Source organism: Ips typographus, linkage group LG6 (genome assembly GCF_016097725.1).
Source record: "Ips typographus isolate SLU linkage group LG6, UJ_Ityp_2.0, whole genome shotgun sequence".
In the NCBI taxonomy this organism is placed as follows: Eukaryota; Metazoa; Arthropoda; class Insecta; order Coleoptera; family Curculionidae; genus Ips; species Ips typographus.
Genome location: NC_138427.1, coordinates 9,354,289 through 9,373,729, shown reverse-complemented (window position 1 = coordinate 9,373,729; position 19,441 = coordinate 9,354,289). Strand labels below are relative to the sequence as shown.

The window sequence follows — 19,441 nt, the reverse complement described above, 5'->3', positions numbered from 1 at the left end:
TACTACATGACTTTGACAGATTGTGTTGCTTCCTGTACCACATTGCCAACTCTACCTAGTTTCACTCCATTCTTTCCACATTCCTTGTGAGTTGATTTGACGATTTATTTCTATTTGCAATCGGATAAAACAGGCAAACTGGCAACTTTGCGCGACCTTCTGTTTCCGTCAAACGTCATTTCTTTATAGACAGGCTGACATTATTCAGTTACTACAACGAAGTATCTCCATTCTTGTCTGTATTGAAGAGTTTGCAAAGGACAGCACTAGGTTACAAGAGTGTTGTTTGTTTAAATGTCAGTGTCAGTGTCAAAGTGTGGGTTTTTAATAGAATCGTTTTATTGATTTTTAATTCATTGGACAATAATCTTTTTTTCAATAAAACATAGCTTTCAAAGCAATAATGGTTTAAATCGTTTCAGGTTATTGCTGTTAATTACCTCGTAAAAACGTTTCAAGTGGAAAAATGGACGGAAATTCACCCACGGTCGATCAAGAGGGTAGGGAGAAGGACATGGTCACTGTAAGCAATATGTTAAAATATTTAATTGAATACTCATAGATCATCAGATCATTTTATGTTATTGAGTCTAAACCCCAACGCTTTGCAGCATCCAACTGAACAAGAATCTGGTCCTCTTCAACTGCCTGAAATTGAAGTGGCTACCCTAGAAACAGTCAATCCAGAGACAGTTATTCAGGTTCAGGTTGTCCCTGTTAGACTTTCCAACGCGGTTTGTACAGTCGAAGTGAATGGCTTACCGGCCAGTACCTCACTAGAAGACATTCCACCCCCAAAGGTTAGTTTAGACTTTAGTTTTATGAATAAAGGGACTTTAATGAGGTTTTGCAGCCTGACTACAATGCTCCACCACCATATGAAGTGGCAACTCAAGCCACTAAACTGCCCACTTATGAGGAAGTTCAGCTAGAGAAAATGGAGGAGGGACTGTTAGGTGTCCCTATAGTGAATGATCCATCTCAATTCAGGTCTCCACCAGCCCAAAGAATTCTCTTGCCCCTTGATAATGAAGCTCATGAGGATGTGGACACCAGCCTTTTGGGAACAGATTTTATGTTTTACATTGCATTTTTTGGTACTTAAAGGTTAGTTTCCTGTAAAGTTTTTGTTTTATCAAACAATGTTTCAGTGGCTTTTATTTTTAACTGGATTGGGTTCTTGTTGCTGATGTGCTTTTGTCATACAATTGCATCGCGATATGGAGCTCTGTCAGGGTTTGGATTATCCTTGGCCAAGTGGACTTTTATTGTGCAACATTCAACCGAATTGGCTTCAAAAGATAACAGTTGGCTATGGTGGCTTATTATGACATTTGGTAAGTGTGGAAGTTATTAAAAAGTGCTGTTTTCTATTTGTTTTGATTCAGGTTTGATTATCTGCATTCGCGCCATACTACAGTATCTTAACATCAAAAGGGGTTGGCACATGTTGTCAGCCAGTCACCAAGAGAGGCTTCTATTTTTTTATTAATTTGTTGGACAATTATTGTTTTAAGATTGGGTGGGTTTTTGTAAAATAATACTTATTGTTAGACTCTGAGCAAAACAAATTTTGGATTGTTAGTTTCTATGGCATTTACACAATTTTTATTTAATATGATCTGTGATTTTTTTTTTTTTGGAAAATTATATAGTCACCTTTGTGTTGCTATAAACAGTTGAACTGCAAAATGATATTTTTTAGTTGTTAGGAGTTTAAAATGTTTTATTATTATAATAATTACTATTATTATTATCAATATATTTATTAGTATAGTTACAATACGTGTAATTCCCAGTCTACTGCAAGCTGAATTGAATGCACAATTTTTATATGTTTTGGTAGATTAAATGTGCTGGAGTAGTAACTGAGTGATCAGTTATAATGAGATTCTAAAACACACACAAATTCCGTGCAAAGTGTATCGAATAAGAATATTTCGTGTATTTACTAGTGTAGTAGGACATGAAAAGTTTGAATAAATGTCTAAAGTGTATATCTAGATTGTTGTATTTTTGTAGGTGATTTGTAAAACCATTGAGGTTTTTCAACTTTTTCATGGAATAGTCTGCTTCAAACAGTTTAAGAGTGTGCAAACGTGACTTTTACACGTTTCCCGTTTTTTTGCTGATTTTACCTTTCTAATCCGCCTTCAAGGTCTTAGACAATTATTTCTTTCATTGTTTGAAACCTTTAAACTGCAATGAGGGCAATTTTCTTTCAAAACTTATTATATTTATCGTTATTACTGCCTGACTGTAAAGTGTAGATTAAAGTCTTTTGCATGTTTCTTGAATATTTGTTTATGTGTTAGTCTGAATTCAAAAAAAGCGGTTTTTTTGAGGTGCGCTTAGAGCTGTGGCGCGCCTTTACAGGCCTCTTCGATTTTCCTTTATTTCACCCCTCACCCTATTGCCACAGTGACCTAAATGTAGTAAAAATCATACGCACACTCTCTCACAAACCAACTAGCATTTTTTGTTGTTTTAATTATGTTTTTTTGGATCTCACTGTTGCATGAAACAACAGTGGTTTCTATACATTTTAAACTTAAGGTAAAAGTTGTGTTCTCCTGCAATTTTTACGGACGGAAAAATCGGGCAACAGCGCACAACAATAAAGCACAAGCACTCAGTTTGCAACCCTTTCAGTTCGCCGTCATACCTTGCCAGACCAGGTTGTTCACCCATTTCATCCCTCCTTTCAGTACATCCACAAATAATGGTCGGAACCTCAGATTTGACAGGCTTACGTAATCCGTGACGCGTGTCCATTAGTCCAGCACCTAATCTGATCGCGTTTCGGCCCGTTCGCCCTCATCCGGTTTCCTATCCCCCACTCTCCGCGATACGATGCCCTCTCGATATGCTGGTAGTGATTTTCGATTATCGTACAGTTAAATATTCAAAATGCGACAGGATGGGTGGCCCATCGAGCATCGAGAACAGGGATAATCGGATGGACGGGTCGGAGAATCGTAACCTCGATTTAGCAATAAGCAATGAATCGGACTATATTAATAGTACGAGCCCGGTGACAGTGTAAAACCGTCAAAATTTCCGCCACAATGCCCGGGGGTCGCAGGGGCCTGGTCGCCCCTCAAAACACCTTTTTGGAGAATATCATACGCAGATCCAATCAACAGCGTAAGTCTTTTAGATGTTTAGTCACTCATTAATTTACAATAGTAAACTATTAGAAACAAACAATACAATGGGCGCTTGGACTACATTGTATTAAAGTCAACATGGATTGTCTTTCTCTTACTGGCGTCAAGCGCTAAAGCAAGACAGTAGTACTCTCTACTTGTCATTTCGTCGTAGTCCGGGTGCTTATGGAAGGTTGTTAGTAAAAGATAATTCTGCTTTATATCTAATTACAATATAACTTGCCCTAGTTTAAAGGTTTTCAAACAAAGGGGTTATTGTCACTAATTTGTATTCCAGCATGGTGGGTCAATAAGGAAAATCCGGTTGGCGACTTTTTGTTTACACTCTCAGCAAACTTTCATATTGAAGGAAGCTAAATTGAAATTTACCTTCTGTTCCTCTGCACTTGAAAAACATCGAAATTGAATCTGGGTGAAAAATAAAATTAGCATTGATTTGTCCTTCTTATTGACTGGGTTTCCGGCTAAATAACTTACTTCATACTTCCTGTCTCTATAATATAAAATTATTAATTCGCCGATGTCACGACCCTTTACCGCAGTTGTTTCATGACTGAAACTAGGACTGTAAAGTAGAATCCAAATACACTCCACCAAGTTGGTTTCAAACAATTCAACTTTGTTTGCCTTTTAATTAAGTGTTTCAGATTACTTCTTCTAGCAAGTCATAAGTCTTATTTACAATTCACTTGTGGTGTATGTAATTAATCGATTTTGCTCGCCTCCAAAGGTTCACTTTGTGCCTTTGTCTTGATGATGATGATTGATGTAGGTCAATGCGGAACATAATTAGCGCGGATTATGGTGTTTGTTGAAGTTTTACGGGTTAGCCCAATATTTACAACCAACTGAAGTGTACAATTTGTTTAACACACGTGTGAAATTAAAAAAGGGTCCGGAAAACTCGATTAATAAACGCCCAACAAGGCCCCAATATTAAACCCTTTTTTTTGATTGATTATTCTTTTGTTTTAACAAAGTGGCTATCATGTTTTCACAAATTATGTTCTGGAAATCACTGACCTAAATCCACTTTCCTTAAGTATTATAATATCGATAACCACCAATAAAAAACTAACTTGGCACACTAAAAGCTATCCAGAGCCACAAAAATAATTTCGGGATATATCAAACCATCGATCCGGGATAAAAGGGGGCTCGAGGCGAAAAAAACCACGGCCAAGGATATATCCGGTTTTTAAGGCCATGCAAACTATTTATCAGCACAGATTGTTTCGTAAGATACGCGAAAGGCCTTCGTACTTGCACTTAAATATAGATTAACCACTTGTTAACGTGAAATAACGGAGGAGTGGAGACGTCCAGTCTAAAGTGCCGATCGATTTCGGGGGCAGTTGAGAATCTTTTATAGGAAATTTATTAAATATTAATTCACATGTGCAGACAAGACAAGACGGTTTGAATTTTGTGATTGGTCAAGAAAAAGCAGAAGTTTCATAACCGATTAGTGTATGATACACATTTCTTAAAAAATCGCCTTTATAACACAGAAAACCAATTTTCCTTTTACCTGTATGTAGACAGGCAATTTTTAAATCAATTTAAAAGTTAAACCAATACAACCCATAAAAAGGTAAATTCAATCCTCTTCCAGATAAATTCCAATTCACTATTCGTAGAACAGTAGAAAGAATTTCAATCAACTTTAACGCATCAAAAAATTCGTGGAAATACGCTGCTTTTCCTTCGAAAACGATTTTTCCAATACAGTTCAGCAAAATTATAATTATTGTGTATAGTGACAAATGTTTTTTTTGCACAAAAAAATGTGTACGTGTCTCAGAACGGTTTTCCTTGAAACTCTCAAGAGCTGGAAGGGCCTTTTGTGTTCCGGAAGCGGAAATTCGACATGATATATCAATTTTGTTGCCTATTGTACGAGAAGCAAACAGAAATATTTTTTTAATTTCCAGCTGACAGTAGTTTCCTATTGGCCAACGCACAGATCGTGGACTATCCGATTGTGTACTGTAACGAATCATTCTGCAAGATCTCGGGCTACAATAGGGCTGAAGTGATGCAAAAATCGTGCAGATGCAGCTTCATGTACGGCGAACTGACTGACAAGGAGACAATCAGTAGGATAGACCACGTTCTAGAACACCAGCTGCACGATCAATTCGAAATTTTGCTCTACAAGAAAAATAGTGAGTATCCAGTTTTCTGATTGGTTCAGGAGGTTTTTTAATTACAACTAATCAAATTCCTACACCACTTTTTAATTAGAGTGAACTGAGACTACGTAGGATATTATTGTAACTGACTGTACGAAACATACAAATGTACAGTCTGTTATATAAGGTTGCACACACACATGATGAGTAAATTTTTACATCAACACAGTTCGTGCCATTTCATCATTATACAATCACCCTGTAAGTTTTTGTACTAAATAATGTCCAGGTAGTGATATAGTGCGACCAACTTAAATTGTGTACAAAAAATGCAATCATTTTCACTGTGTTATGCAAGGAATATAATGATAAAAAGGCTGATGAACCGCTGTTAATAAATCAATTTTGTTTCTGTTGGGTTTCTATATCTTTCGCAAACTTCAGAGGTGTTTTGCAATATAAACTTTGTGGTAGAGTTATTATCTGGTAAAATATCTTTTTAGAAATTTATAATATATCAAATATACAGGGTTTCCAGAATAAGGAAGGCCACTATGGGGATGGGTTTGAGATACAGTACTTAAACAAAAGGTTGATTTTCCAATTTATTTTTTTCTGGAATTTTATTGAGATAGAGTACTTCTCTAATCATTTTCAAGATTCCCATAGTGGCCCTCTTTATACTGGACACACTGTATAAGTATTTATACAAATTATCATTTTTAAACAATCTACATGTGTGGTAAAAGAAAAACCGATCATAGGATAATCGTGTTATTGTCAGAAAAACATTGATAATTGCACAAGCAAGACAAGGACGGAAAACCCAATAAAAGAGTCTAGTAGGCGAAAACTTTATGACAATGTTGTCAGATATCTATCTGAATTGTGTTATTGAACCATTGGACTGTTCTTTTATTTTGGTCTAGTTTCTGGATTTATTTTTGAATATGAAATGAATGAGTAATCGTTTAGCAGTTTAGCATTCAAATTACTGATGTTGCAACACCTTAATTTTAATCTGTCAAAAGTAAATAAAGTCTAACCTCAAAACCAAACAACAGAAATTTGGCTAAACTTGGTTTATGGTTTACTGTTTAGTTTCGTTTTTGTACTTGACAATGTTGCAAACAGTTTATCAAATTAAAGGGATTGGAAATGTTTCAATCACAAAATTAGTTTTGCTAAGTAATCTAGTCGACGAATTCAAAAAGACGTTTGGCAACATTGCAGCAAAAATTCCGCCTACTGGGACTTTTTTTCGGTTTTTTTACGAATTTCCTCACCGCCTACTATACTAGAAAACCTAGAAAGTGCTTGTCAAAAATTCCAATATGGCGGGAATAGTGGTGACAGTTTGTATTGTAGAAATTGAGCTTTATGATGATTAGATGAATTTTTACGGTTTAAAATCAAGACTTGAGCTTATTTGACTAAGTTAATTTTGTTTGCTGCCGTTCATAAGTTTTTCAAGCCACATTGTAACAGCAATTCAGGAAAAAGCCCAACCGTGTTAGTTTTTTACTTTACTATACTAACTCAACAGTGGTTGAACACTTTGAAGTAGGATGATTTTACTCCCAACACTATACACAATGGTAGGTACAAGTGCTTTTTGGTACAGTAAACTTATTAGGTACTTGTTACATGCATAGGAATGTGAGTTTCATTTTAAAGCATCCTTCATTGTGAGAGCAACAAAAATAATTGTGTGACGTGACATTTTAGGCTTTCTAGTATAGAGGGCGGTGATTTCCTATGATCGAATAGCAAAGGCGCTTTCTTTCGACCCATGATTTCGGATCCAAAAGCGTTATAATCGAAAAGTCACGTGGCACCATGATTACAAAATTACATAAAGATCACGTGACTTTTGGATCATGACGCGTTTGGATACGAAATCACAAACCGAAAGAATACGGCTCAAGTCAACGATATAAGCAAAAAGATCACCATTTCAAATCAATACTGACAAGGATAGAAATAACTTTGTAAGTGCGTGACATGTGTCAGTCTGTCATAAACAGATTTGATGTCACTTTACAGTTGAAAAGAATTGATCACGTGACGGTTCATTTTAACTGCATTGATATTACACATTTCCTTGTCTTTTACACTGAAATAGAAACCCATCAACGATTAACAAAACAAAATAAAAAACACATTTGGCTTATTTTATATATATTGGCGATTATTAAGGAATTTTTAAAAACATGATAGAGTTAATAAGTTGTTCAGATAAACATTAGTGTAAATCATATCACAGTGGGTTGTTTGTGATTGGTCAAAAAAGTCAGCTTTCAACTTGTTTTTTTTTTTTTGACCAATCCCAAACCAGTACCAGCGCTATGATGAGCATTAATTTCATAACAGATCAGTGTACGACGCTCATTTCTTTAAAAATCGCCTTTATGACAAATAAAAACGTTTCTGTCTGATTATCTATGTAAATAATTCCTCTGTGTTTGCTCGGTCCGTTCGCCTGCACCCGCGCATGCTCTGTATAGAAAACAAAGGTATGTAGTTTTCCCTACTTAGAATGCCAAACTAAAAAAAAAAAAACAAACTAGATGTCGCTTTATAATGCGTGTGTGTTTTGTAGCCTGTCACCTGAAATTACGATTTGCACAACCGCAAATCGTAATTTGAGCGAATGGGACTGATTGTTTTAGAGTTTAGCGTGAGCGAGTTTTATCGGTTGTGGTTAACCGTGACCGATAAAATCCGCCTTTGGTGTGTAGTATTTCAGTGGAGAATGTTTGACCTATTTACATTATGAAGCTTTTCGAACCGGCCGTAAATTATTAGCATCAGACGGAAACTAGAGCCGCCAATATTCTGTTACTGTGTCGCTGAAAGCTCAGCTTTTTACTTATGGAATGTTTTATCGACGTGACATAATGCTATCTCTCTCTCGTAGATCATACAGTCTCTGTTTCATGTGCGGTCCAGGTGTGTGTAATAAAATATGTATAATGATTATTTATCATCACAATTATACGAATTTAATGCTTGTTGTATTGTAATTTCAGGTATACCAGAAGGTACGTAGTTTTATAAGCAAACTTCGAATTGCTGTAAAAAGTTGCTAGTTTTTCGACTTTCTATAATCTTTTTGCTTCTTTAGATATTAGTAATTTTCTTCTATTTCCACTCTATTCACCACAGCGCTTGTCCAATATTGTGTTTAAATAATTTGTAGTTTGACTTTTTTTTGAGCCACTCTAAGTTTGTACAATATTGCGACAAGTGCCCTCAATTGACAAACATCGATTTTATTAAATTCGTACATTACTCTTATTCTCACATTGTAAATAGTAATCAACTTTATTGGTGTATTAATAAAAGTAGTATTTTTGTATTGGCGTTTCAAGGTAAGAGATAACTCCCTCTGGTGATCAGTTTTGAAAACATTCCAGCTGTCATTTCTCCCTTTGTTTACATTGATTTTGACAGTGACAGTGTCATATTATTTATAATGTTAGGTTAGGAACGCGTTGCCCGTTTTTAGTTCAACTGGCGCTGCGATCTTAACTTGAAACGCCAATTACAACCTACAGTTCCGGTTAAAACTTTTGCCCCTGCGGGCCAATACGGGGGCGGCAAATTTAATTAGGAATTTAAAATTCAATTATATCCTTCCAGGGCGGCTTTACCCGGCTTAAAAGCGAGCAAACGCACACGTTACAGGACTGAAGCAGCAATTCAACTTTTGCTTATAAAATAAATGAGGGTGATCTCAATTCGTGTCGTGACCTCGATAACGATTTTACCAAACGATGCATGCACGCTTTCTAAAAAAAAGAGACAAATTAGCCAAAAAAAACTAATGGTTCCACCAAAGTGTTATAAATATATAGATATCAGACATGCCACCCATTACACTTTTAAAAGTCCAAAATAACGATTATTTGTGTAATTTCTGGTACGTAAACATGTAAATCATACATACTCCACCCAATTATAGTTAGTGGTGTAATAATTATTGCTTCTATTAGCGCAATATTCTTAGCTTTTTTATAATTATTATTATTAGCTTGATGAAGCTTAAATTATGCATGTTTGCGGATAATTACTGTATTCTTCAATAATTAGAATTGAATATTGTGACTTTATAATTTCTGTAAAATATACTACTAGAGTAGGAGAAAATTAACGAGTGCATTTTAAGTTTGTAAATTGCAAGGTGTTTGAAGGACTAAAAGAGTCAAAATTTTTTTTATTTTTAGAGTATATTAGGTAGTCTTTTTACAAATTTGTGACCTCATTCTAGTTTGAATTGGTTTTCGTTGCACTTCAAGGTAAGTGTGGTTCAGACTGTGATGTTTTCCATTTATTCTGTCACAGTCTGAACCATCTTTAAGTTTGTTATACAATACTCACTTAATGATCTAAAAAGGTTGCGACTTTAGTGTCAAGATGGCAGCACTCATCAAACTAAGGTTTTTTATTATTAGGTATATTATAGAAACGTACTATACCTTCAAAATCTCTGAAGACTATACAAGTTCTAGAGCAGTTTTCTCAGTTATCAATGTTTTTTCCATAAAAACTCTGTCTTGACAAAATAATGCAGACATTTTGGGCTATATTTTAACCCTTGAACAAACCTTCTAACTGTCGTAGTAACCCAGTTGGGAGCTGTCAAATTGTGACACCTTCTAGTACAAGGTGCAACAATATTTCTAGTACATCTACACTGTTGTATTTCATGTCAAATATTATTCGAAAAAAATTGTATTCAGATAAAAGAATGTCAAAGTCACGTACTACATTTTGACATTTGAACAAACCTCTTAACTGTCACATATGAACGTTCATTGAAGAAAAAATGACCGCAAGAGGGCCAGTCCGATTTTACTTGTGTCAATGTCATGTCATACATCGAGATCAACCTGTTTAAACTCCTAACCTTATTTCCTATTTCGAACCTGCGTTTCTAGTTTCTAGGAAAACAATTGTTTTGGTTGTAATTTCTGTGCTATTTTGTGCATCGAATTTTTTTCTGTTTTGTGAGTGTTTCCTTAATTGGGTTTTTTAAAAACATGGGAAAAGCTGGTTGTGTGATTCCTGGTTGCAAACCAGACAGTGGTGGTAGCCATTTTACGTTTCCCAACCCTTCTAAAAACCCTCTCCGCTCCCTGGAAAAGGATTTTGAGCTTTTTGTTGATCTGTACAATACGAGCAGATATAGAAGTGTATCGCACATAAGTTTATTCGTTATAAGAAGTGCGCAAATTAAGGTATTTTCTCAATATTTATATAGCATACCTAATTTAGGTATTACCAGAGGTATTACTAACATTTGTTTAATTAAAGCAAGAATGTTAATCAAGAAGTCAATATTATGTGGCAGGTATGATTTTGTAACTTTTATACGTCGATGTTATAGATCTGTTTTGATTTACCTTATAGTTATTTAACGCTAAGATCGACATCGACGTAAGAAAGTTGCAAAATCATACCATAAATTTAATAACATCATAAATCATAAAGAGGACCGTTTGAATTTTCCGCCACATTATAATTCTGTTACCAGCCAGTAGATGGCTCTTCAATCTATATGTGTGGTGCTGACGCCATCTAGCGGCGATAAATTCTCACCGCTTAGTATTGCAGATTTAGTTCTATTTATGTTAGGTTTTCTATGAAGATATCTTCAAAAAAATTTGTTTACTTTTACTGCTCTATTTTCCGGTGAATATCTCGGGTCTTTGTAATTTTTAAAAGATAATTCTGTTTGGTTAAAACATTACGAACAACGAACCTTCTAGCTGTAATAGTAAGTAGCGTTTAAAATACACACAGTCATCTTTGGAGTTATCCAAAGATTGCCCTATATCCACTATTTTAAATATTTTTAGTTTTCCAGCAAAAATTTTAAGAATCAATTTTTTTTTACCACAATATTTCTAAAACTGACCAATTTAGTAATAATCTCTTTTAGAAAATGGAATAAAAAATAAATCATGGAAAGGCTTCATTCTTCAAAGTTCTTGTGAACAAAATTTAAGTTCTGACAAACACCTTGTATATTTAGTAATGTAGTGACTATTGGCTAGTAACCCTCTTAAACGGCTAATCATTTACTGAAATTCCAAATTTAGGCAATAGAATCTGCTACTAAGTTTAGATTTTTATTGGCTATTTTTTTCTAAAGTATAATATAGTCAGCTGGTGGCAGAATCTATGAAAGTATATGGTAGAAAGTTTTAGGTTTTCGGGGTTGTATAGCTAACAATTGAGTTTTTAATGGAATTTTAAAAGTTTCCTGGAAATCAGGGCACAACAGAGTCACGCAGCCACAATTATGCAGTGTCGTGCCGCACGCATGAGTGCGTTTTGCACAAACTTTCGAAAACACTTAATCAGGTAGCAAATTCTAATTTAATTAGATCAGCCCTGCAAAATAGAGACGTTTTTGCAACTAAAGTGCTTAAACATTCAAAACGAGTATTTCAAGCCACGTGTTTGGATTAAACAAATTTTTCTCTCGCTCTATCGGTTGTGCTTTGCATAGTTAACGAGTCGAACAGCCCCCAAAACTAACGACTTAATAAAAACGCGAGGATGTGCAAAAAATAGTTTACAAGGATAAGTTTTGTTAATTTCCCAGTTTCTTGGCGTTTTAGAGACACCGCTATGGCTGCTGCTTCAGATATCTCCAATCAAAAACGAGAGGGACCTCGTCGTCCTGTTCCTGCTCACCTTCAGGGACATTACCGCCTTGAAACAACCCATCGAAACCGACGACGCGAAAGGAGGTACTTTTTAACCACTTTGTAGTCTCCTTAAATCAGCACCTGGTGTACAGGTTTGTCCAAGTTTGCAAAACTGGCCAGATCGGTGACCAGAAGCCGTTCGGTGTTGGTATCCCAGTTCTCATCACATCTACCCAACCTCAAAGATACAACGAAACAGTCGCATCTGGCACAAGTCTGTTTTGCTTTTAATGAGTTAATTTTTAGTTGATTTATACATTTCCATGCTTTCCTTCCTGGATTTTGATAATGTAATAGATGATGAGTCTGAGCGCGGATATTATGCCTCAATATCGACAAGAGGCGCCCAAAACACCTCCTCACATTCTTCTGCATTACTGCGCTTTCAAAGCTATTTGGGATTGGATTATACTTTGTTTAACTTTTTATACTGCTATTATGGTAAGTGTAATATTTATTCCAGTATTGATTAATTAATGATTGCGTGAAACACTCAAGACTGAAGGGATTTCATGTCAAAACTGCAAAAATCGTAATTATTACCTTATTATTTTCAGGTTCCTTATAACGTAGCATTTAGGAAGAAGACATCAGAAGATGTCATCCATTTGGATTATATTAATGGGGTAGGGTTCTACATGATTATAACCCCCAACAAACAAAACTGAAAAATGATTGATTTTGTTTTTATTTTTTTTTGGTTGCCTGGCACTGATTTACTCTTGCGTAGTAGTGGTGTTCTAGACTAAAGTCGCCTTTGTTCGATGCAAAGTGTTTTGTTGTACAGGGTGTTTGGTTTTATTACAAAATTATAGCGTATATGAGGAAAATGAGGAAAAAATATTATACAGGGGGTTCCTGAAAAAGTCTCACAAACTATAGAAAAGAAATGAATTAAAATTATTTAGTGTAAATCAATTGATTTTGCACAAAGCAATTAATTACATACAGGAAAGCCCAAAAAGAGAATGATCCTCTACTGTATCACTCCTTATAGTTTGTGAGGCCAATTCAGGAACACCCTGTATAGACAAATGTCGTTGAAACGATAACTTTCGACATACAAAGTATTCAATTTGTTTAAAAAAAGTATTATGCATTTTAAATCTAAAAAATGCCTGCCAACTTAATAACCTTTTGTACCTCAAAAACTCCCGTGACATTTGATTCTAATTTTTGCAATTTTTTACGTGACCTATAAGTTTGTAATAGGTATTTTGAAACACCCTGTATAAGGTGGTACCCATCTAGTGCGTTGATGGCTTTACTAGTACCCTACCCCACTAATGATTTTTTTGTGTTTTAAGTCTAGTTTAAATATCACAATTTGGCTTGTTTATGTGTAATTATAATAGCTGATAGTTTACACACGTAATATATTTTCACGGATTTTGTATACTGTCCATAAAACAGTTTTGCAATCTCTACATCGGTTTATACACTGTGAGTGTTGACACTGCACCTTTACACTAATTAACTCACTCGTACACTCCTAACCACACAAGTTTGAGTATATCGTGGCAGGTACCAGGGCTTTCAAGGCTGAAAAACGTTTCCGACTTTCCAGGTTCCTTATAACGTAGCGTTTAAGAACAAGACGTCCGAGGATGTCTCCCTATTGGTTGTGGACTCAATCGTCGATGTGATATTCTTTATTGACATAGTTCTTAATTTCCATACCACGTTCGTGGGACCTGGTGGCGAAGTCGTCTCCGATCCAAAAGTCATCCGGATGAACTACCTTAAGAGCTGGTTCATCATCGATCTTTTGAGCTGTTTGCCTTATGACGTCTTCAACGCCTTCGATCACGACGAAGATGTGAGCTTCAAGATTGCCAAACTGACTACTTGAAACCTAAATCGTTTTTTTTTTAGGGAATTGGTAGCCTATTTAGTGCTTTAAAAGTAGTGAGATTATTAAGATTAGGACGGGTGGTCCGGAAACTGGATCGTTACTTGGAGTACGGAGCCGCCATGTTGATACTTTTGCTTTGTTTCTACATGCTGGTATGTTTTACTGAATTTTGATTGTCTAAGATATGAAGTATAAAATTAAGGTGGCTCATTGGCTGGCCTGCATCTGGTACTCGATAGGACGCTCGGACGCGGACAACGGCGTCCAATATAGTTGGCTTTGGAAATTGGCCAATATCACCCAGAGCCCTTATTCATACGTCTGGCCAAACGATTCCAGGTATTAAAACTGTCCCTTAATTGCTCTTTAGGGAAAATGCTTAATGAAATAATAACTGTTTGCTAAAAAACTAATCAAGCAGCACTCCTGAGCTTATTAACGGCCCCTCAAGGAAAACCATGTACGTGACAGCCTTGTATTTTACCATGACTTGTATGACTTCGGTTGGATTTGGCAACGTGGCGGCCGAAACGGACAACGAGAGGATCTTCACTATTTGCATGATGATCATCGCAGGTGCGTACAACTCTGGAACTTGAACAAATGGAAATTCACGTCCAATTTCAGCTCTGTTGTACGCCACCATTTTTGGTCACGTGACCACCATCATCCAACAAATGACGTCGGCTACCGCCAAATATCATGACATGCTCAACAATGTGAGGGAGTTTATGAAGTTGCACGAAGTGCCCAAAGCTTTATCCGAACGGGTTATGGATTATGTGGTGTCCACGTGGGCGATGACCAAAGGATTGGACCAGGACAAGGTATTTTACTTATATTTTCAAAAAACTCCTGAAATCAGAACTGAAAATTTACTAGGTTTTGAACTTTTGCCCTAAAGACATGAAAGCAGACATATGCGTGCATTTAAACCGTAAAGTATTCAACGAACATCCAGCATTCAGGCTTGCTTCCGACGGTTGCTTAAGAGCATTGGCAATGCACTTTACCATGTCTCATTCAGCACCTGGTGATTTGCTCTATCACACCGGCGAGTCCATTGATTCGTTATGTTTTATCGTCACCGGATCTTTAGAAGTCATCCAGGACGATGAAGTGGTGGCCATTCTAGGTAAATTATTCTCTCTTAGACATTTTACTGGTATCAGAGATGTACTGATGTAGGTAAGGGTGATGTTTTTGGAGATTCTTTCTGGAAGGACAACGCTGTGGGACAATCTGCTGCCAATGTACGAGCTCTGACCTACTGCGATTTGCACACCATAAAAAGGGATAAACTGCTGGAAGTGTTGGACTTTTACCAGGCCTTCGCTAACAGTTTTGCAAGGAACCTGATCCTCACATACAATCTAAGACATCGATTGATATTCCGAAAAGTAGCGGACGTGAAGCGAGAAAAAGAACTGGCGGAAAGGAGAAAAAACGAGCCCCAACTCGATCAGAACCAAGATCATTTGGTGCGGAAAATTTTTTCCAAGTTTCGACGGGATCGAAGCCAAGCGGCCGCTGCTACAAGCCAAAGTGACATAGAGAAGGGAAGCGATGATGGTGGAGAAAAAAATGTCCCTCGCGTGGTATCTACGACAAAGTTGTCGTCAGTGGCGGAGAAAGATGACAGTAGCGGAGGTGGGGTAAAAACTACAGTCACTAGGCCTTCTTCAGGTATGCTATAGAAGCAACAGTTAACTTGTAACTTGATTATAATATTTAGTGCGAGGGAGCAAATGGAGTAGACTTCTAGGATCGGGCAGTTTAGATTCCGGATCAGAGGTCTCAAACCAGCCGAGTACGGCTTTCCAGAGGAGTTTGAGCGCCAAAGACCCAAAAGATCGGCCTAGTTCTTCGTCCTCAGGGAGTTCCGGGAGCCAACCTACTCCCGGATCGGGAAATAAAATTTTTCCCAAGCTGCAAAAGGTTTCGGCCGCCTCCAGTCCAGGTTGTATTTGTTCGTGACTTAAAATTGTGCTTTATGACTGTTTGCGTAGCAATAACGAGACAAGACACAATAGACGAAATGGTGGAAGTGGAGCAGCCTCGTAATCTGTCTTTGAGGAAGATGCAAAGCTACGACTGCGGGCTTCGAGACCCTTCCACAGCCTCAATGTATCAATCGGCCGTCCCTGACCCTATCGCTCCAGTAGAATATAAGGAACTGTTAACTAACCTGATGGATTTCAAGGTAATTCCTATTTTCTTACAAGCTTTCTACTGTCCTGGTTAATTCCATAGGTGGATGTAAAACTGGAAATCCAAAAAATGAATCAGAAAATGAATCGCATGGAAGAGATGATGAATGAGATCCTGAAAAGGCTAAGCCCGGATAGTGGATCCAGTTCTCAATCACCTTCAGACTCGACCGAAACCATGAAGAAGTCTTCCCCTTTGGAACGGCCCACTGATCTTCTGGGGGCCAAAGCCGGCACATCGACAGACGGCACCGGAATCGGGACCGTGATCCTGAAAAAAACGTCGCTCCAAAACCAGGATGAAAGCTTCAGCCCCCCAGGCACCTAGTGCAAGCACTAAAACCTCAACTCCGGACAGTTCGAGCCCTACGGAGAGCACGAAAATGCTGCATCAAGATCCGGTCCCGACCCCGTCCTCGCGAAAATCCAAGGAATTTCTTTAACGTTAGTCTTTTGTTATTTTCGATGCTGAAACTTTAAGTTAAGTTTCAATTATTTCGATTTCGGTCGGATTTTTATAGGCTAAGGCTGTTCTTTGTGTGAAACGGATGCCTTCTGACATTTTACATTTTACAAATCTGGTTTAGAAAGTAGAGTAGAGTATAAAAAAAAAGTCTTGTTGAGCTGAATTTGTTATAGTTTTATACGGTAGTGATTATAACCGTTTTGTTATTAACGTCCATCCGCGTATATAAGATGAAAAATAATAACTTTCAGAGGTTTTTAGTTACATTTTTCATTGAGGAGGCTTAAAAACTACTAATAATCATAATTTTGTCAAAATTACTGATTAGTTTTTCATAGGAGCTTGCTTAACAAAGGATTACATTCGCCATCCGCCAAGAATAATTGTTATGTTTGAGTAGTCAAGAAACTAAAAAATGACATACAGGATTTAGATTAACTCCAATAATACTACAAAGTAAACTTTTATTTGTATTATTTCAAATTTTATTACTTTTTAAGTCTCCTTTAAAATTGAACAAAACAAAAGGAATATTACTGTTGTCATATATTGTAAGAGTATATCGTAATAGTAACTTAAGCAGAAGCCCTCGTAGTCCATTCTATTAAGTATAAGACTTTGATGAAACACCCTCTCGTAGCTTTTTCAGAAAAACTCGTATAGCTTAACGAGATCAAAACTAGAGATAATACAAAGTAACAGAAGCAATTTTAGGCGCTGCATCGTAGTTTTAAGGTTTTTTATTATTATTACTATTCTTGTTTCTATTTAAAAAAAAAACGAAACGAGTGCCTGTTTGCGTGTTTAAAACTTTTGTGATTGGACCACTGACATTTTAACTATATTATAGCTCTGTATATAAAATAATAACTAACACCTAAAATGAGTTTTGTTTTGTTAAAACTATTCATTATCACAGCTTTAAATTCTGAAAAAAGTCTATTTCTACATTTGTCAATTACTGTTGTATGAAGTAACTGCGGCTCATTTCACATTCTAAACGACGTACAGGACTGTCGCTTTATTTTCTCACGAGATATTTAAAAACAAAATGTAGCAACGAAGTGATCTTCTGAGGCCTGCTGATGTTTTTCTTTTGTAAGTTTGATGACAAACAAATCGCGAAATAAAATAAGTTTGAAATAAGCCAAAGTGTCTTTATTGCCCACATTTAAACCAGGAAGACGCGTTGAACTTGATATTTTAAGGCTAATCCCCAGATGTTCCCACATTTCCAGAGGATTAACTCTCGGGAAGCGGGATTAGACAATATTTAACCAACAAATTTATGTGGGCTTTGAAAAGTTAATTCCCCACACAAACACATACAGATATGACAGGTAATTTAAATGGGCCTGCCACTGACACACCCAAATAAATTAAAAAAGACAACTTCTCTAATTGGCGTTGCGGTGGTTATTTATGGTACCTTTTTCAAAAAAATTGTGGAGGAGCGCGATTATTCAGAAACCAAAATGTGGTATTTTATGGAGTTTACTGAACCATTGTGCTTTAGTTCATAAATGGTTGTAAAACCGGCCTAGAAATGGTTAAAACTGGGTCACCTCCAGCACGGTTTCAGGAACTCTCCCATTTATTATTAAAGCAATATCAAGCTTGAAATTATTGGTAATTTGATGGTTTCAAAAATAATTTTTCTTTCAAGTGCTTGAGTAAGCTTGGTCAGTGCGGAAAAAACTAGGAAAAATTTAATTACAATAAAAAACCAAATCAATTAAGCTAAACTAGAACTAATTGCCTAAGATTTCAGAGAAAAATGTTAGCTTGTAAATTATGTTGTAGGGACAATGCAACTTTCTAAACGCTCCAATTGGAGATTGTAAATCTCTGTGTTTAGTTTGTAAAGGTTTATGGTTTGTTGTGATTCGAATACACAATGTTCTACATTGTCCGCAGAGCTAAACAAAATTTGGCCACCGGTTTAGTGACGATTTCACTTCACGCCTGTTGTGTTCTTTAACAGTAGTATAGTGTCATGTACCTAGTGCCATAAATCATGTAATAATAGAAAACAGCTAAATGATTTCAAACCAACAATTGAGGTTTTTTTAGTCATTTTTGCTGTTATATTCTGGTTAAAAATTTATTTTTTTTTGTAATGTGATATTTTACACCGCAGTTTAAAGTGTAACATTTTATGTCAAATTTACCTTTAAACAACAAGTTTGAAAAAAAAGAAAGTTAATTTTTTTTGTTTTTGACACATCTATAAGAGGTTTCAATATTTCATTTTCTCCAGGCCCCAAAAAGCTTTAAATATAACATAAATAACGAATATCATTATGGTTCAAATTTGCTTCTGATAAAACGTTATCTTAATGGGCTGAGAATAGTTTGATGCAAAAATTTGAATCAAATGTTACCTGTATAAAATAATAGATGTGATTTTACAACACTTTTCCAGTATTCTTTCTAAGGGGCTCATAGGAAGCTAAAGGTGGTAAAACGGCAATTATTTGTATACAAAAAATCAAACCAAAGCATGATGATGTCGCAAATTGGAATTTCAATGAGTTGAGATGCAAAATGTCTTTGCAAAAAATCTGCTGCTCTATCACAATTAATTCCATATTGTTTTGTGTACCTGCAAATACTCAAATTTCAATATGGTTAATATTGGCTTGAAACAAATCGTTTGCTCAATGGAGTTTACTTTAAACATACTAAAAATTATAGCAAGCAAAAATAGTCCATATAAATGACGTTCTGTTAGTAGTTTTCAATAGGAAAAACTTGCTCAATTTAATTATTAGATGACAGAATTCCAGGTTTAGCAGTAACAACATAAGTTTTTAATTCCATAGGGATAATAATCAAGAAAAGATAAGGAGGAGGAATTTGAGGAATATGTTTGTTTCAAAC

The 19,441-nt window shown here is 36.1% G+C and overlaps 2 protein-coding genes and 2 long non-coding RNA genes across 4 annotated transcripts in view; 3 read left to right on the top strand and 1 right to left on the bottom strand.

The window, feature by feature from the left end:
* Positions 1-19,441, top strand: part of LOC145730313 (uncharacterized) — a 61,551-nt gene that overhangs the window by 8,890 nt on the left and 33,220 nt on the right. The gene's annotated exons all lie outside the window — the stretch shown is intronic.
* Ndfip (Nedd4 family interacting protein) lies at positions 309-2,003 on the top strand. The gene is made up of 5 exons (XM_081981474.1): positions 309-523; positions 612-800; positions 854-1,097; positions 1,152-1,337; positions 1,389-2,003. Exons 1-5 carry the CDS (start codon positions 467-469, stop codon positions 1,490-1,492), a joined length of 780 nt encoding a protein of 259 aa, XP_081837600.1. The 5' UTR covers positions 309-466; the 3' UTR covers positions 1,493-2,003.
* On the top strand, positions 2,645-17,702 carry eag (potassium voltage-gated channel protein ether a go-go). The gene is given in 16 exon segments (XM_081981481.1): positions 2,645-3,147; positions 5,105-5,338; positions 11,938-12,069; positions 12,120-12,241; positions 12,325-12,468; positions 13,595-13,846; positions 13,903-14,034; positions 14,085-14,221; positions 14,304-14,458; positions 14,510-14,709; positions 14,765-15,017; positions 15,071-15,568; positions 15,618-15,842; positions 15,892-16,085; positions 16,136-16,366; positions 16,368-17,702. Coding segments are annotated over 16 exon segments (3,156 nt in total). The 5' UTR covers positions 2,645-3,068; the 3' UTR covers positions 16,536-17,702.
* Positions 7,645-9,920, bottom strand: LOC145730317 (uncharacterized). The gene is made up of 2 exons (XR_014178586.1): positions 9,787-9,920; positions 7,645-7,804 (listed from the first exon to the last, which is right to left on the bottom strand). It is a non-coding gene; the product is annotated as an uncharacterized LOC145730317 (long non-coding RNA).

Bases quoted from the DNA above. Each gene is read 5' to 3' on its own strand.
- Ndfip (XM_081981474.1), top strand. From the start codon at position 467: ATGGACGGAAATTCACCCACGGTCGATCAAGAGGGTAGGGAGAAGGAC. The intron at 524-611 runs GTAAGCAATATG...AACGCTTTGCAG, and splicing joins GGGAGAAGGACATGGTCACT to CATCCAACTGAACAAGAATC. The intron at 801-853 runs GTTAGTTTAGAC...GAGGTTTTGCAG, and splicing joins AAGACATTCCACCCCCAAAG to CCTGACTACAATGCTCCACC.